The 15,749-nt window shown below is 41.7% G+C and overlaps 1 protein-coding gene across 1 annotated transcript in view; it reads left to right on the top strand.

The window, feature by feature from the left end:
* LOC148524101 (intermediate filament protein ON3-like) overlaps positions 1-15,521 on the top strand; it is a 52,164-nt gene extending 36,643 nt beyond the window's left edge. The window contains exons 6-9 of the mRNA XM_088472426.1: positions 2,701-2,826; positions 3,542-3,762; positions 4,255-4,304; positions 14,636-15,521. Coding sequence (XP_088328552.1) covers positions 2,701-2,826; positions 3,542-3,762; positions 4,255-4,304; positions 14,636-14,775 — 537 coding nt within the window. The 3' untranslated portion in view covers positions 14,776-15,521. The remainder of the gene's footprint in view (positions 1-2,700; positions 2,827-3,541; positions 3,763-4,254; positions 4,305-14,635) is intronic.
* Positions 15,522-15,749: the final 228 nt, after the last annotated feature.

Here is a 15,749-nt window from a genome sequence, read left to right as displayed (position 1 = left end):
TTAAGGGGCACTGCATAAGGGTTACCACTACTGGGGGCACTATATAAGGGGCTTATTACTGGGGGCACAAGGGGCACTGCATAGGGGGGATCACTACTCGGGGCACTACTCGAGGCCTGCATAAGGGTGTCCTCGTTCTTTCGGGCACCCTGGCTACATGCTACTCCTCTGCCAGGGCCGCCTGCATGCATTTGCCCCCCAGGCTAAAAGTTGCCAGCCAGCCCCTGCCTCTCCTGTTATTCCTCTCAGGACATAACGGTTGATGATTTCAAATTGCTTATGATTCTGAACAGCGGCATTTGCGTGCCATAATTTTATGTGTATGCTCAGTACGAATTCCCGCAGACAATGGTACATTCAACTGCACATCAGCCCTTTGTCTGGACCTACTGTCCATGTGTTCTCTTTTGGAGAAAGATCATAGCAGCTGTTCTCATGCGGTTTGGGAGATTTGCAATACTCAGCACATTTTCTATTCTTGGATACTCCATTCACAGATACTTTATTATTTATTTATTTTATTTTTTAGGTGATTTTAGAGGTATACATGTTATTTATATTTTGTTAAAATAATACAGTTTTGTTCTGAATTCTGATGTATTTTGTTCAGGGCAACCATCATAAACTGATTTACTGGCTGCAAAATTCAGAATATGCCCAAATGTTTCACTTATGTCTAGAGAAGGTTTGGCTTATTCCTGCTACCAGTAAATGTACATGTCACAGGAGAGCATAGGTGAATAGATCACTTGAACTTTTTTGACTGCATTTCACTTGTAAAGTGTATCACCGAGCAGTGGCAAATGCAGGATTTCTAGAGGGGGGTTTCCAAATGCTGATTTTAGAGCGAGTGCGGCCAGTCCATGAAGAGGACATGCAGTAATTAGCGCTTAACCAGCTTTAATAGGGCAGCACAGACGGTGTAATGGTTCGCATTACTGCTTTACAGCACTAAGGTCATGGGTTCAATTCCCACCACGGTCCTAACTGAGCGGAGTTTGTATATTCTCCCTGTGCTTGCGTGGGTTTCTTCCGGTTGCTCCGGTTTCCTCCCACATTCCAAAAATATACTGGTAAGTTAATTGGCTCCCAACAAAAATTAATCCTAATGTGTATGTGTGTGTGCATGTGATAGGGAACATAGATTGTAAGCACCACTGGGGCTGGGACTGGTGTGAATGGCCAACTATTCTATGTAAAGCACTGCGGAATATGTGCGCGCTATATAAATAACTGGTAATAATAATATGCGTAATACAAAGTGTATTATGTGTCATAGTTCCAGCATATACCACACCAGTGATCACAGTAAGCCTCCGTTGATGAAGTATTGTACTCGCTGCAATACTTAAGTGTCCAACTCGCAGCAGGGGAAATTTGACACCGAAGCAATTCATCATTGCTCCGGTGCGGGGATAGCTGCTCTGAAAAGTTCAGAAGAAGCTGCGTTACTTACCTCCTCCCTGCCGTCCCGGCTACGCATGCGCATGAGCAAAGCCGCTGGAGAGGTAGTGAGGAGGTGGCGGAGGGATCCACTCAAATCCTTATTTGCATCAGCGGAACTCCTTCCCATAGGAAGGAGCGGGTATCCCAGAACATGCGCTGTCTGAAGATGGCACTTGTCACTTGTTCCGGAAGCAAACTACGAAAACGTTCAGTTTTCGGAGTTTGCTGAATATCAGGGAACATCCTTTTTGGACCCATGATGATGAATGCCCCATTAACTAAAATATGTGGAAACTAGCATTTCCGCATAGATAGACAGGCGCTAAAGATACTAATATTTAATAAGAAGACCACAGTAAATAGTAAATTAGACACTCAAAAAATTAATGAAAATACATATAGAATAGGAAATGCTAAAATGACATAATAATGGGATAATGAAAATATTATTATGTCATTTTAGCATTTCCTATCCTATATGTATTTTTATTAATTTTTTGAGTGTCTAATTTACTATTTACTGTGGTCTTCTTATTACATATTAGTATCTTTAGCGCCTGTCTATCTGTGCTTTCGATTTCTTGGTAATTGTTGGGAGGGTCCAGATTCCTCCACCTCTATGACGGCTGCTTTATACTAATTAATCCCCTGGTCCTCTACACACTCCCTACATTTATCCTGGTCCACTGAGGTGGTTATAGTCCAGCGCCTATTTTTTGTCTGTGTGTGTAGCATTTCCGCATGTTTACCGGGCCATTTAGTGTTGATGAATAAGCCCCTAAATGCGGCAGTGGGGCCATCCTGCCTGAGCTGAATGTTTTTATTTCAGATGTGGGCACCATTATAGAGCATTGTAGCAAGTCCGGTAGTCTGGGGGAGAAGCAGAAGAATCTAGAACTGCCCTGAACATATATGTATATATTTGTTTCCATATGCATTGGATAGTATATTATTATACAGTATTAATAATTAACCATATTGATGATGCCTGACATGTTAAAAGATCCACAGGTGGTGCTAATGATTTCATTTGTGATACTGAAAAGAACATGCAGCACTAGTAAAATTCTATTATATTACTATTTCTATTGTGGTCATGGTGTGTACTGGGGAGGGGGGGTTTCCAGGCAACCGGAAACACCCCCTGCATTTGACTATGCTGGGTACTTTTGGTCTAACATTTGGGTCATAGATATGGCCAAATATTGTGGTTCTTAATGTTTTAACTCATCTTTATAACTTCCCGGCTTGTAGATTGATGATATGGTCAATCAGGCAAAACGCACCAATGATGAGTTAAAGGCCATGAAGGCTGAGCTGGCTGATCTGCACCGGATGATACAACGCGTCAATAGTGACAATGAGGCACTAAAAAATCAGGTATGCTGGCACTGTGATCATATAAGCAGGATGTGAAACATGTGGAGGGGAATAGCAGTTAGGCCTTAGGGAGGTTTGTAGGTAAAATATTTTGGTACCATATAAAATATAATTAATGTTATGTACAAAATTATTTGTTTTAGAATAAAATCCCAATATGTTCATAAAATGATAAGTGTATGTAATTGTTACTAATGTTCTTACTGCCTTGAGGTAAAAAAAAATAAAATTAAACTAAGCATTTGTTAAAGTTGTCTCTAACCTATCCACTTGTGAATTGGGGATCGCAGTTGAAGGGCCTGATTCTGAGAAACGCGCTCCTGCGACCGCTTTTCCTAACAGCCGTGGCGTTGTACTTACTTTAATATGCTAATGCAACAATCAGCTGAACTAAGTCGCAAATCTGAAAGTGAATTGAAAGTCCAGTCCACAAATGCTGCCGACATAAAGTATGTATAATTAGGACCAAAAGATCATAAAAATCCCCAACTAGATCTGGGCAATCTAAAGTCACAATTGTACCTTATTGTGGAGTAATTCAGTGATGGAAATAAGCCAGCGACTAAACCATATATCAGGCAATTGCACTTGCAGACTGACAACATTTACAAGCTTATAAACTACTTTATGTCTTTTTAATCCAAAAATGCAATGTCCAGTTATATTTAATGTAAAAAAACACAGTTAAGAATCATATTGTATAATGACTTCCCAGAGGGCCAGCCTGGAGAGTGCCATCACCCACGCTGAGGAGAATGGAGAGCATGCTATCCAGAATGGTAAGACTCATGCACAAGACCTGGAAGAGGCTCTAAGGAGGGCAAAGCAGGACATGGCCAGCAAGGTGCGAGAATACCAGGACCTCATGAACACCAAGCTGGCACTGGACATTGAGATCGCCACCTACCGGAAACTGCTGGAGGGAGAGGAGAACAGGTGAGAAAACAGCAGGAAATATGGGAATGGCCACTTCTGGCCAGGATAGCAAACTAATATACAGTAGAGCTAGTGCAAGTTTTCTTGTCTCATCAAGTCTTACTGATATTGTTACATTTTTGTGATATGAGTGTAAGATACAGCTCATATATTCTGATATAATGTTTATTGTGACTGGGAGACTTGTCCACTCTTCTGGACGGCCAGGAGCACCACACGAGTTTTGGGAGCCTCCCAGCTGTTCCGGGAGAGTAGGCGAGTATGTACAGTAACACCATATAGAAAAAAGTTTAGAGAAGAGACGTTTTTCTGCATCACTAAGATAAGAAAATTTAGTGAAATTGTCAATTTTACAGCAGCTTTTTCTCTATAAATAGGGAGAAGAGAAAACTGTTTTTTCCCCAGCTAGAATGCAGGAGAAAAAATGTTTTTATGTTTACTAAAAAGAACGCTAAGTATTCTGTATATAACAATCCTATTGCTTCTTTTTAGGTTGAGCAATCACACTCCAAGCTCCCAGCTTAGTGCTATAGACAAGTTGGGTGAGTATAAAATGTTTGTAATTTGTACAGATGTAGTTATTTCATCGGATGTGGATTAACTTTGATATATATAATTTAAAAGTGGAATTGACTTATAAGATGTATGACATGTTATAGTACCTTGTTATCTACCACACAAAAAGCCCAAACTCCTTCAATAGGGTTGCTGGCAAGCTGTCTCTGTACAAGAATAAGACTTTCCCCACACTAAGGGGCCTATTCATCATCAATTAATTATCCAGCTCACTACGAGTAACAGCGCTGGATGCTAAAACACCGGAGCTTTTCAACATTGCTCTGGTGTGGGGTCAGCTTATCCGAAAATCAGCTGTCCCTGCAATTTCTAACACTGCTACTTTGGAAGCGGTGAATAGTAGCACGCATGCACACGAAGTTCCCGACATCCTTTGGGGGATCCGAACGGGGGTGGAGAGATCTGATTGGATCCCTCTTCACAGCCACCGCGGACATCCTTCCCATAGGAAAGAGCGGGGCTCTGGAAACCAACATTGCAGGTAAACTCCAAAAAGTTTTTGGAGTTTGCTGAATACTAATGTGAGTGGGAAAACTTAGCGCTCATTAAATGTGGGCTTTCTATATAACTGCAGATCTGAAATAGAGAGGTCCCGATCTCTACAATGCAGGTAACAATAAAGGGGTAGATCCGCGCTCACAAAATGCATCTGACAAACTTTTTTATAAATGCAAGATTTATTGAGCCAAAATGCTCAATTAAAGGACAGCTAATAAAAATAGTGTAGTTGTATATTACTAGAAAACATATATACAACTGGTATTGATATTATAACAGCAATGATGCAGTGGTGAAGGTGTGTCTACAGGTTAAATGAGGATGTACGAAGTCCAGTGTCACGGGAAGCCAGCGTTCCGTGCCCCGCTGATATGTCCCACAGTGTCATCTCTTCTTAGTAAGGTGTGGGGCAATCCTGTTTGTAAGCCCCCAGGTCCCTAGGGGGGCTGCCAATGAATACTAGGCGGCTCCATTGGGCCCCTAATAATGAATGGGCCAGTTACTTAAACAGACAAGCAGGGAATTGGTAGAAAGGGGATAGACTGTATCTCTGTTCTGCAGCCAAAATCATCTACGTGAACTCTGGCTGACTTTATGCTCTATGTATTTATAAGTCTTCTTAATAGGTTTTAGTATCCGGGTTCTATGAACATGAAATGCCATTCATTTGTCTTTTTGTGTGTGTAAATTGGTGTATTTCTGTTTGAATAAAAAGGGTGAGGTTCTCTAGCTGGATTTATAGAGATGTTAGACCGATATTCACAGAAAGGTGTAACAATGGCCAGCTAAGCCAAAATCTATTATACAGGATACCTGGCCTGAGTCAAACTCAGTTCTTTATACCACTGTAAATAGTGAGTTTAAGCAAACAGTGAATGCACACAAGGGAATTTACACATATTTGTGAATCTGTGTGAAATGGGCGTTTCTGGGTGGCAATGCTGCAGTCACACACAAGAGATGTGTCATGAGAGTGTCGTGGGAGTGTAGCTATAATTCTGAGGTGTACGCACAGTGAAGGGAAACTTACATCTGATTGATGGATCTCTTGTACCGGCAAGGGGCTTGTGCAAATGTAGATACTAATGGTTTTGGTTGTGGATGGTAAAACAGTGGGCGGTCTGGCTGCCCACTTGAAGCCCTAACAGGGGAGTAGCTAGGGGGTTTGGCGCCCAGGGGAAGCTGGAATAAATGGCGTCCCTTTCCATGCCTATCAGTACCACGAGCCTAATTACCCCCACGGGCCTAGTGCCCGACAACCTGGTGGTCTAGGGAGGAATTAATGGTGGGTAGGCCTCATAGAGGGCCTACCTGTCTGATCCTCAGCCTCATTCTACTGCCGCTGGCCCATCCTGTCAGACGTCTCAGGCGGAGCCAGAGATGACGCAGCTCGCCGCAATTGGTTCACCTCGGTCACTTTTTATTGGCTCACCTCGGCTGTTTCCTATTAGCTGAACCCAACTCGCAGCCGGCACCAAATGTCACCAGCCACTGGGAACAGTCTGGTAAGATGTGTCCCACAGGGGATACATCTCACAAGGCTCTAGGACTTCTGGCACTGAGATCTGAGTGGCTGCCTGAGCGATACGATTCCAAGGCATCACAGTGGCTAACAACTTTCTGGCCCCGGATAGGATCCTTAACATCTGTTACCTAGAGAACAAGCCCTGCCATCTTCAAACCCCTAGTTTTCAGGGTATCATGTTTGAGAATAAAATATTCTGTTCTAATTAGAGATATGCGCCGGACCATTTTTACTGGTTTTCGGTCAAATTCATCGTCCAGTTTTGGTTTTGCTAAAACGCTGTGACTGGTTTTGGTTTGGGATTTTTTTCCAAAAATTTACAAAAAACCCTATAATCACATAATTTGAGTCTTTTTTGTTCCTAGAGTATTATTAACCTCAAAAACATTAATTTCTACTTATTTCCAGTCAATTTTGCCAACCTTACAGCTCACAATATTGTTTTCATCCAGTTTAGGCCAAAGGGTTGCACCAAGCTAGCTGGCTGACTAAGCTAAGCAACAGCAGTGGGCAGCACAAACACATGACAGTTCAACTTCCAAAATGGCATATCAGGAAACAAATATTTGAATTTATCAAGAGACCTGAGGGAGATGGAGTATGTATGTAGTTGAAGGCAGGGAAAGGAAGGGTTGATTTGTAGTAAATTTCATAAAAAAAGAAAATTTCTGAAGCAAATTTATGAGGGAGGAGGGGAGGCATTTACAAAGAACATTTACTCATTTACATCAGTTCTTGCCCCAATTGAGCTTTTCGATGGTTCCGAATTTTGTTTTTTTTTAAATCAAAGGGGCATGCAGGAGATTCTGTCTGTGGCCATAAAAAGTTCTTGACATTTTTGGCTTTCATCCACCGCATGTAGAAGATTTCAATGGCTGTGGTAGTTCAACTTCCAAACATGGCACATCTAGGAAATAGAATGGCACTGCAGTGGCACACAGGATGGCAGTTTAATAAACTATATGACCCCAAGAATGTTTTCATTAAACAAGACTGTTTTCATTAAGCAAGAACTAGGTCATAAGGCCAAGGGAGATGGAGTATGTATGTAGTTGAAGGCAGGGAAAGGAGGGTTGATTCGTAGTAAATTTACTTAAAATTTTGGATTCCGAAGCAAATTTATGAGGGAGGAGGGGAGGCATTTACATAGAACATTTACTAATTTACATCAGTCCTTGCCCCTGTTGAGCTCTTTAATGGTTTTGAATTTTTAAAAAAAAAATGAAAGGGGCATGCAGGAAATGCTGTCTGTGGCCATACAAATTTCTGGACATTTTTCGTATTCGTCAACGGCATGTAGAAGATTTCAGCGACTGTGGCAGTTCAGTTACAAAAATGGCACATCTAGGAAAGAGAATGGCACTGCAGTGGCAGACAAGATGGCAGTTTAATAATATATTTGTCATCTACACAAAAAGACAGTCAGCAATGGCCCAATCAGCGCATAATGCAAAGAAAAGAGGTGCAAGATGGAATTGTCCTTGGGCCCTTCCACCCACCCTTATGTTGTATGTATCATATGCATCTCCAGATACCATCACAAAATATCCTCTCCATTTGGTGCTTGAGTTGCATCTGACCAAACATGGCTGTTATGATCAAAGCCAAGCTCATCTGTTGTTACACATTGGAATGAAGTTTAAAAAACAAGGCAACCAGATTGGTATCTACAAATCAAGGTTGAAAAAGGCATAAAAGTATTTTGCAAGTATTTCTATTTGTGATTTTAGTTGAAATAAATACAGTATGAAACTGAAAAAAAAGTAAGCGTCAGAGCAGCGGCACAAACGCTCGGCAGTTTAAAATAATATAGGTCATCTATGAAACATTGCCACAGACACAGCAGTTTAATAAACTATAAAAATGTCTGTCAGCAATGCCCCAAACAGCGCATAATGCAAAGAAAACAGGTGCAAGATGGAATTGTCCTTAGCCCCTTCCACCCACCCTTATGTTGTATATAGTAAATAGGATATGCACAGTTTAACAAATCAATAACTTCAGCGACAAGGACTGCCACTTGTGGCTGAAGTGATTGGTTTGTTTGGGCCTCCACAAAATAAGATACCAATGGGCATAAGGCAGCTAACAGTATTGTAAATCCTCTCTACAGTTAAAACTTGAAGAGATCATTCTGCTCATCTGATTCCACACCCTCATCAGTGTGCACATCATCCTCACACAATATTAATTCATCCCTGCTGGAATCCACTATTATAGTTACCTCTGTATTTTTTTTAACGGAATTCGCGGTAAAGGTCTTCCGCGTGGAATTTCCAGTTCATTTTGATGAACATCATATTTTCCACATTTTAAGGAAGTAGCCTCCTATGCCAATTGCTGATAAGATTCCCGGCTGTGCTGAAAACTCTTTCTGAGTACACACTGGAGGGTGGGCAGCTTAGGTAATGCAAATCCAGTCTGGAGGGCCTCCAAATTGCCTTTCCAGTAGTCCAAGGGACTCTGTGACATGCCTTTGTGTACGGTGTCATGAAAATAATCCTCTACCATTCTTTGGATGGTGACCCTATCAGATGGTGTCGGGGTAGCCGTGTAACTAATTTTCGGCAATTCTTATAGACCTGACTAGATGTCACAAATTGACTCCTCTGCATCACCACTGGGTCTTTTGGGAAAGCTGAGTTTTTTCCTGGCAGCTGCCGGAGACTCAGATGGAGGAGATGTCATTGTGTTGTGTACCACTTGAGCTGCCAACTTGCACACCAAGAGCTCTTTGCATCTCTTAAGATCTGGGTCAGTTGGAAAGAAAGACATGATGTATGACTTAAACCTAGGATCAAGCACAGTTGCCAAAATGTAGTGATCCGATTTGAAGATATTGGTAATCCTTGGATCCTGGTGAAGTAACAAAGAACTTGATTTACAAGTCCAATATACCTAGCAGTATCACTTCTCCTTCAATTTCTTGAGCTGATTTTTCCAGAAGCCTAATTAGGGGAATCTCCTGACTCAAGCTAGTAGTGTCTGAACTCACTTCACAGGTGGCTACTTCGAAGGGTTTGAGCATCTTGCACAAGGCGGAAAAGCATTCTCCACTGCGCTGGACTAAAGAACATTCCCCCTCTTCTCCCAATGTCATGGCTTGTTGTATAGCTGTGGATGACTTTTTGCTGTTCATCCATCCGCTGAAGCATATAAATGGTGGAATTCCATCTTGTTACCACCTCTTGCTTCAGTTAGTGGCAGGGCAAATTCAACTGTTCTTGCAAGTGCTGCAATCTCCTGCATGCTGTGGCTGAATGGCGAAAATGTCCCGAAATTATTCGGGCCACAGACAGCATCTCCTGCACGTCCCTGTCATTTTTAAAAAAAACTCTGTACCACCAAGTTGATTGTGTGAGCAAAACATGGGACGTGTTGGAATTTACCCAGCTGTAATGCTCTCACCATATTGGTGGCGTCGGCAAAAGTCACAAATCCTGAGGAGAGTCAAAGTGGGGTAAGCCATTTTGCTATACCTTAGATTTTCAAAGAGGTTGTCAGCGGTATGCCTCTTAGTGAAGCTGGTGATACACAAAGTAGCCTGCCTCTGAATGAGCTGGCATTGTTTGATAGAGACTGCTGCTGCTACTAAAGATGAATCACCCACCCAGTGGGCTGTCACAATCATGTAATCTTTAGTTTGCCCACTACCGCTTGTCCACATATCTGTGGTTAGGTGAATAGTGGGTACATTGGCATTTTGTAGGACAATAATTCGTTTTTTTTAACATCCTTGTACAGCCGAGGAATTGCTTTTCAGGTAAAATGGAACCAAGATGGAATTTGGTACCGGGGACACAGGACCTTAATTAACTCTGTGAAACCCACTGCGTTAGTGGTGGATATTGGAAGCAGATCTAATACTTGCATAGCCGTGATGGCATCAGTGATCAGCTGTGCAACTGGGTGAGAGCTGTCATACTTGCTCCCCTTGCAAAGGATTGTTTCACAGTCAGTTTTTTTTTTTTAAATACTAGTCTTCTTGGTCCCCTTCTGTGATGAAGATCTATCCCCAGCAGCAGCAGTCCTAGCACTGAATGATTCTTCTGAGGAATCCTGGATAGGGCAGGAGTCACCTAGCCTTAACAAATTGGATGTAGGACTACCTCCGATCATTACTGTGGATATTGAGGATAAAGGTGTTGGTTGTAGAGATTGCAGGTGCTGGGATCTACAGTACTGTGCAAAAGTTTTAGGCAGCTGTGGAAAAAATGCTGCAATATAAGAATGCTTTAAAAAAATAGAAGTGTTAATAGTTTATTTTTATCAATTAACAAATTGCAAAGTGAATGAATAGAAGATACATCTAAATCAAATCAATATTTGGTGTGAGCAACCTTTGCCTTCAAAACAGCATCAATTCTTCTAGGTACATTTGCACACAGGGCCTGATTCAGAGCCGGACGCTATTTGCGCTCGCTCATTCCGAAAAAGGGGCCGGCTATTTACATTGAGCGCTCGCTCTTTGCGGTCTGTTGACGCCTCTATGTCTGAGCGAGCGAACGATACATGCGCTCGCTATTTTGTATAGACGCCCCCTGGCCGCTCGCATCCTACGTCATCTACGCTATTTATTAGATTAATCGAGTACATCGAAAGGCGTCTGAACTGCTCGCAGTGCTTGTGGTAGGATTTTCCTACTGCAATCATGCGAACAGTTCAGGCTAAGAAACAACCAAGTGACGTGGCCAATGACGCTGCTTTGTTAATTATGCACACCCTTAAAACACCCGTTTTGACGGTTTGGCACGCCTGCGTTCGGATCACCACTCCCCGTTTTCAGGCACCTTCCCCTGTTACCACCCACAAACGCCTCATCCTGTCACTCAAATTAGAAGGCACTCGCTATTTTGCGGGCGCTCGATTTCCGACCACACTGACTGGTTGGCGCATGCGCATTACGACCCATACGCATGCGCAGTTGTGCGAACATCGCTCGGAGCAAACGAGCGGCCGCTTACGAGCGGCTCTGAATCAGGCCCACAGTTATCAAAGGAACTAGGCAAGGAGGTTGTTCTAAACATTTTGAAGAACTAATCACAGACTATATGATGATGAGATCAGGGCTCTGTGAGGGCCATATAATCACTTCCAAAACACCTTGCTATTCTTTACGCTGAAGATAGCGCTTAATGACATTGGCTTTATGTTTGGGGTCATTGACCTGCTGCAGAATAAATTTAAAGTCAATTAGATGCCTCCCTGATGGTATTGCATGATAGATAAATACCTGCCTGTATTTCTCAGCATTGAGAACACCATTAATCCTGACCAAATCCCCAACTCCATTTGTTGAAATGCAGCCCAAAACTTGGAAGGAACCTACACCATGCTTCACTGTACCCTGCAGACACTCATTATTGTACTGTTCTCCAGCCCTTCAGCTCAGAACTGGCATAAACCAGTGGGACCCAGGTACACCCATCTACTGTTCGGAGAAGTCTGGCCAGAAGTGGTCTTCATGGAAGAATTGCAGCCAAAAGCCCAGTCGCAAACGCAGGATTTATAGAGTGGAGTTTCCAAATGCTTGATTTTAGAGTGAGTGGCCAGTCCATGAAGAGGGCTTAATTAGCACTTAACCAACTTTATTATGCGTCATACAAAGTGTATTGTGTGTCATAATTCCAGCATATACAGGACCAGCGATCACAGTAAGCCATTAGATGTGGCAGTAGGGCCATCCTGCCTGAGCTGATTGTTTTTTATTTCAGATGTAGGCACCATTACAGAGCATTGGAGTCTGGAGGAGCAGCAGAAGAACCTAGCACTGCCCTGGACATTTACTGGTCCATACTGGTCTCCTTATGCACTGGATAGTGTATTATTATATGGTATTAATAATTAACCCTATTGGTGGTCTACAGCAGTGCATGTTTTCCATATCTCCTAGTTGGTGCACAGGTGTATTTATTACTTACTGACACATGTTAAAAGATCCACAGGTTGTGCTAATTATTTCATTTGTGATACTGAGAAGAACATGCAGCACTAGTAAAATTCTATATTACTATTTATATTATGGTCATGGTGTGGGCTGCGGAGGGCGGTTTCCAGGCAACCGGAAATCCCCCTGCATTTGCCTATGAAGCCATACCTTTGACATGGAAACAAAGCCAAGCGACTCAAATATGCATGAAAACATAGGAACTGGGGTGCAGAAAAATGGCAGCAGGTGCCCTGTACTGATGAGACTTGCGCTGCTGATGTATAATAGATCACTGTTTATTAATAAATTCCACAGTGGAATATCAAAGTATAAATTGCACAATAAAATACATAAAATGAAAAATATTATTAATTGGGTATAGAGATGGTCTATAAAGATAGAATGGTAAGAACACGTAATGAAATGAATCAAAATAAAAAGATATACAATGTCAAAAATGAAACCCAAAACATAAACAATGTATCATTTCCTAAAAAAAGAAAAAAACAGCTGGTAACTAAAAATGAAGATAATTGAAGTTCCTTATGATTAAGAAATGGGCCTCCTTGGCATGACAGAGTCTATTAAGGATATGGAGGTGATCCCTAATAAAGGGTACAAATCCTCAATATGCACGCTGTAAGTTAACCTCTGTGTATGCGTGCAAGAAAGCAAATAATAGAGGATATCTTAGAAGGTAATAGGCCTCCTTAGCACAACATAGTCAGTTGGAAGTTAAAATATATTCCCTTTAATAGGGCGCAGTTCCTCAGTTGGTACACGGAATATTCCCGTTAATGATATGTGCAGTGGTGCTACCACTTTTTTGTATTTATTTTGGCTCTGTTTTTTGGGAACCTTCACAGTAGGTTTCTTTGGACCTGCAGCGCTGAGGGTATATATATCACTGGTTTATCAATACCACACATCTGGACTCTCTTAAAGCGCCTTGTACTCTGTTGTTTGGTGCCCTGTACTGATGAGTCAAAATGTAAAATGTTTGGCTGTAACAGAAGGCAGTTTGTTCGCCGAAGGGCTGGAGAGCGATCCAATAATGAGTGTTTTCAGGCTACAGTGAAGCATGTTGGAGGTTTCTTGCTGGAGTTTGGAGGCTGGTATCACAAGATGGTACTAAGTACACACGCTGGTGATTCAGCTGCGGAGCTAACACAGGAGATGACTCTAAAAGATTGTACTCAGAAGATGTTCTGAGTACACACACCATGGAAAAGACTAGGAACAAGTCACTAGAAGGAACAAAGCTTGGAACCTGGAATGCTGCAACAGCAAGTTTACACTGCAAGTAACAATGTTCCTGTTGTCCAGAGCCTGGTTATATACCGTAAGATAGCAGTCCATTGGAGATCACTGTCAGCTGACAGCAACCTATGCTACCATTGGGTAAAGGGTTAGTCAGGTGAAAACAGACTGTCATGGCTGCGTCCATGATGGTAACTGCAGAAACCACATCATGGAGCGAGCACATGGATATCCTAGCAGACCCCAGGTATAATCCTCAGCGTGCCACTTGCCGCCGCACCTAGCATCTGACCACTCTAGAGATCAGGGGAAAGGTGAGTAACATCCGATCCTAGGCCGCAGCCTGACAGTCAAATGTCATTAAGAACTATCTTCAGCGTAAAGAAGAACCTTGATCTCAACATCATCGAGTCTGTCTGGGATTACATGAAGAGTCAGAAGAATTTGAGCAAGCCTACATCCACAGAAGATCTGTAGTTAATTTTCCAAAATGTTTCAAACAACCTTCCTGCTGAGTTCCTTCAAAAACTGTGTGCAAGTGTACCTAAAAGAATTGAAGAATTTAAGCTGTTTTGAAGGCAAAGGATGGTCAGCAAAGCTGGACCCCCTACCCAGCGCCTGCAGAACTGAGCAGCCGCTGGGGAAAAGTAAGTAAACTTCCCCCCTCACTCCCCTTACGTACCGGGTGCCTGGATCCGGTCTCAAATTGAACATCGCGATGTTTCCGATGTTCCGATGGAGGTTCTGATGTTCCGGTATTCTAAAAAACGATTATTTTTTTTTTACAAATATCTTTAAAAAAAAAAATCTTTTTATTTTTTTTTTATTTTTGATGAAACCTTTTTAAATAAGTAAAAATGGATGTTCCTCACCTAATTCACTAAAACAAAACCCGACAATGTTGGAGCTGTTTTTAGGAAAAAAAATCGTCAGTTAAGTGTTTAAATAACTTTTAGTTTTTAATAAAGACACATAAGGGTAATGGATCACCTAACGCTATCTGTTAAATATTAAATCAATGACAGCTACTGATTGAAAAGCATTTCTCTGTGTGTAATTTAATGTATCCAAATTTCCTCAAACAGCCAATCTTTTGAACTTTGACATGAAAACCTCTGCTGCAGCACGAAAGCCACCCAACTCAAAGAAAGTTGTTCTGGTGAAGACCATAGAGACATCTGATGGAAAGCAATTGTCCCAGGCCAGCCACTATTCTGAGGAATGATAAAAGATGGGGCCCCAAGCTGTATACAGGAGAGTTTCTCAGTGACGGCTTACAGAACGCTTCACACCTGCCTACAAAGTGTTTTGAACAAATCTATCAGTTACAGCTTATTTCTCTTATCTGCTTTTATTCCTTTTAATCTACCAGTTCACCTACAGTAGCTTTTATTACTTTTCTGTGTGCTGCCTCTATTACCGACCAGCATATGTAAAAATAAAAATACAACACGTTAGGGAGCAGAGATTACTTCATACTCGTCTGCTCATCCATTGTAGCTGGGCTCCAACAAAGCCTTCACCACCATACTTAGGAGTGAGTTACGGGGTTGCATAAAAATAAATAAATAAAAAATACCAACTAACCCAAAATTCCTAATTCCAACACTGTCCTAACATTAACTTTGCTAGATCTGAATTTACCTATTTAAAAAGGTTGTCCACATTGGGTAATTATTTCTTAATAAAATACTGGCATCTTCACAACTACACAGACTTTCTATGCTGCCGGTGTAGTGTCCATTCCTCTTCTGTACAGAATATTCCCCTCTGTGCTGCTTAAAGCTTTATACTCTCATAGTTCTTAATGCTTGGAGTAGCATAACTGTATAAAGTTAAGGATTGGAGATGCCTGCTGTGTGGACTATTCTATCACTTTTTCGAATTATATTGTTATAAGGTTATTCTTTACTACTACTTTACTACTCAACACTGCAATGTTGGTGCTTTATACAATAAATAAAGGATATGATTGGCACCAATGAAGTTGTGTCCATTTACCAAATGCTGCTGCTGTATTTATTACCTCATCTCCCTCTAGTGGTTACACTTGAGAAATGCAGTCACTTGTATACAGTATGTTTTTTTATATGGAAATCTGTTTGTGAATTTCTAATGTGAGAGAAAAGCAGTCTTGAATCATGATGTAAACACGTTTTGCAGGAGGTGCACATGCTTTAGCTATTTTCAGTACCACAG

Source organism: Taudactylus pleione, unplaced genomic scaffold, assembly GCF_031769625.1.
Source record: "Taudactylus pleione unplaced genomic scaffold, aTauple2 ptg000122l, whole genome shotgun sequence".
Taxonomy (NCBI): domain Eukaryota; kingdom Metazoa; phylum Chordata; class Amphibia; order Anura; family Myobatrachidae; genus Taudactylus; species Taudactylus pleione.
Note: the sequence above shows the minus strand (reverse complement) of the source record. Positions and strands in the feature narration are given on the sequence as shown.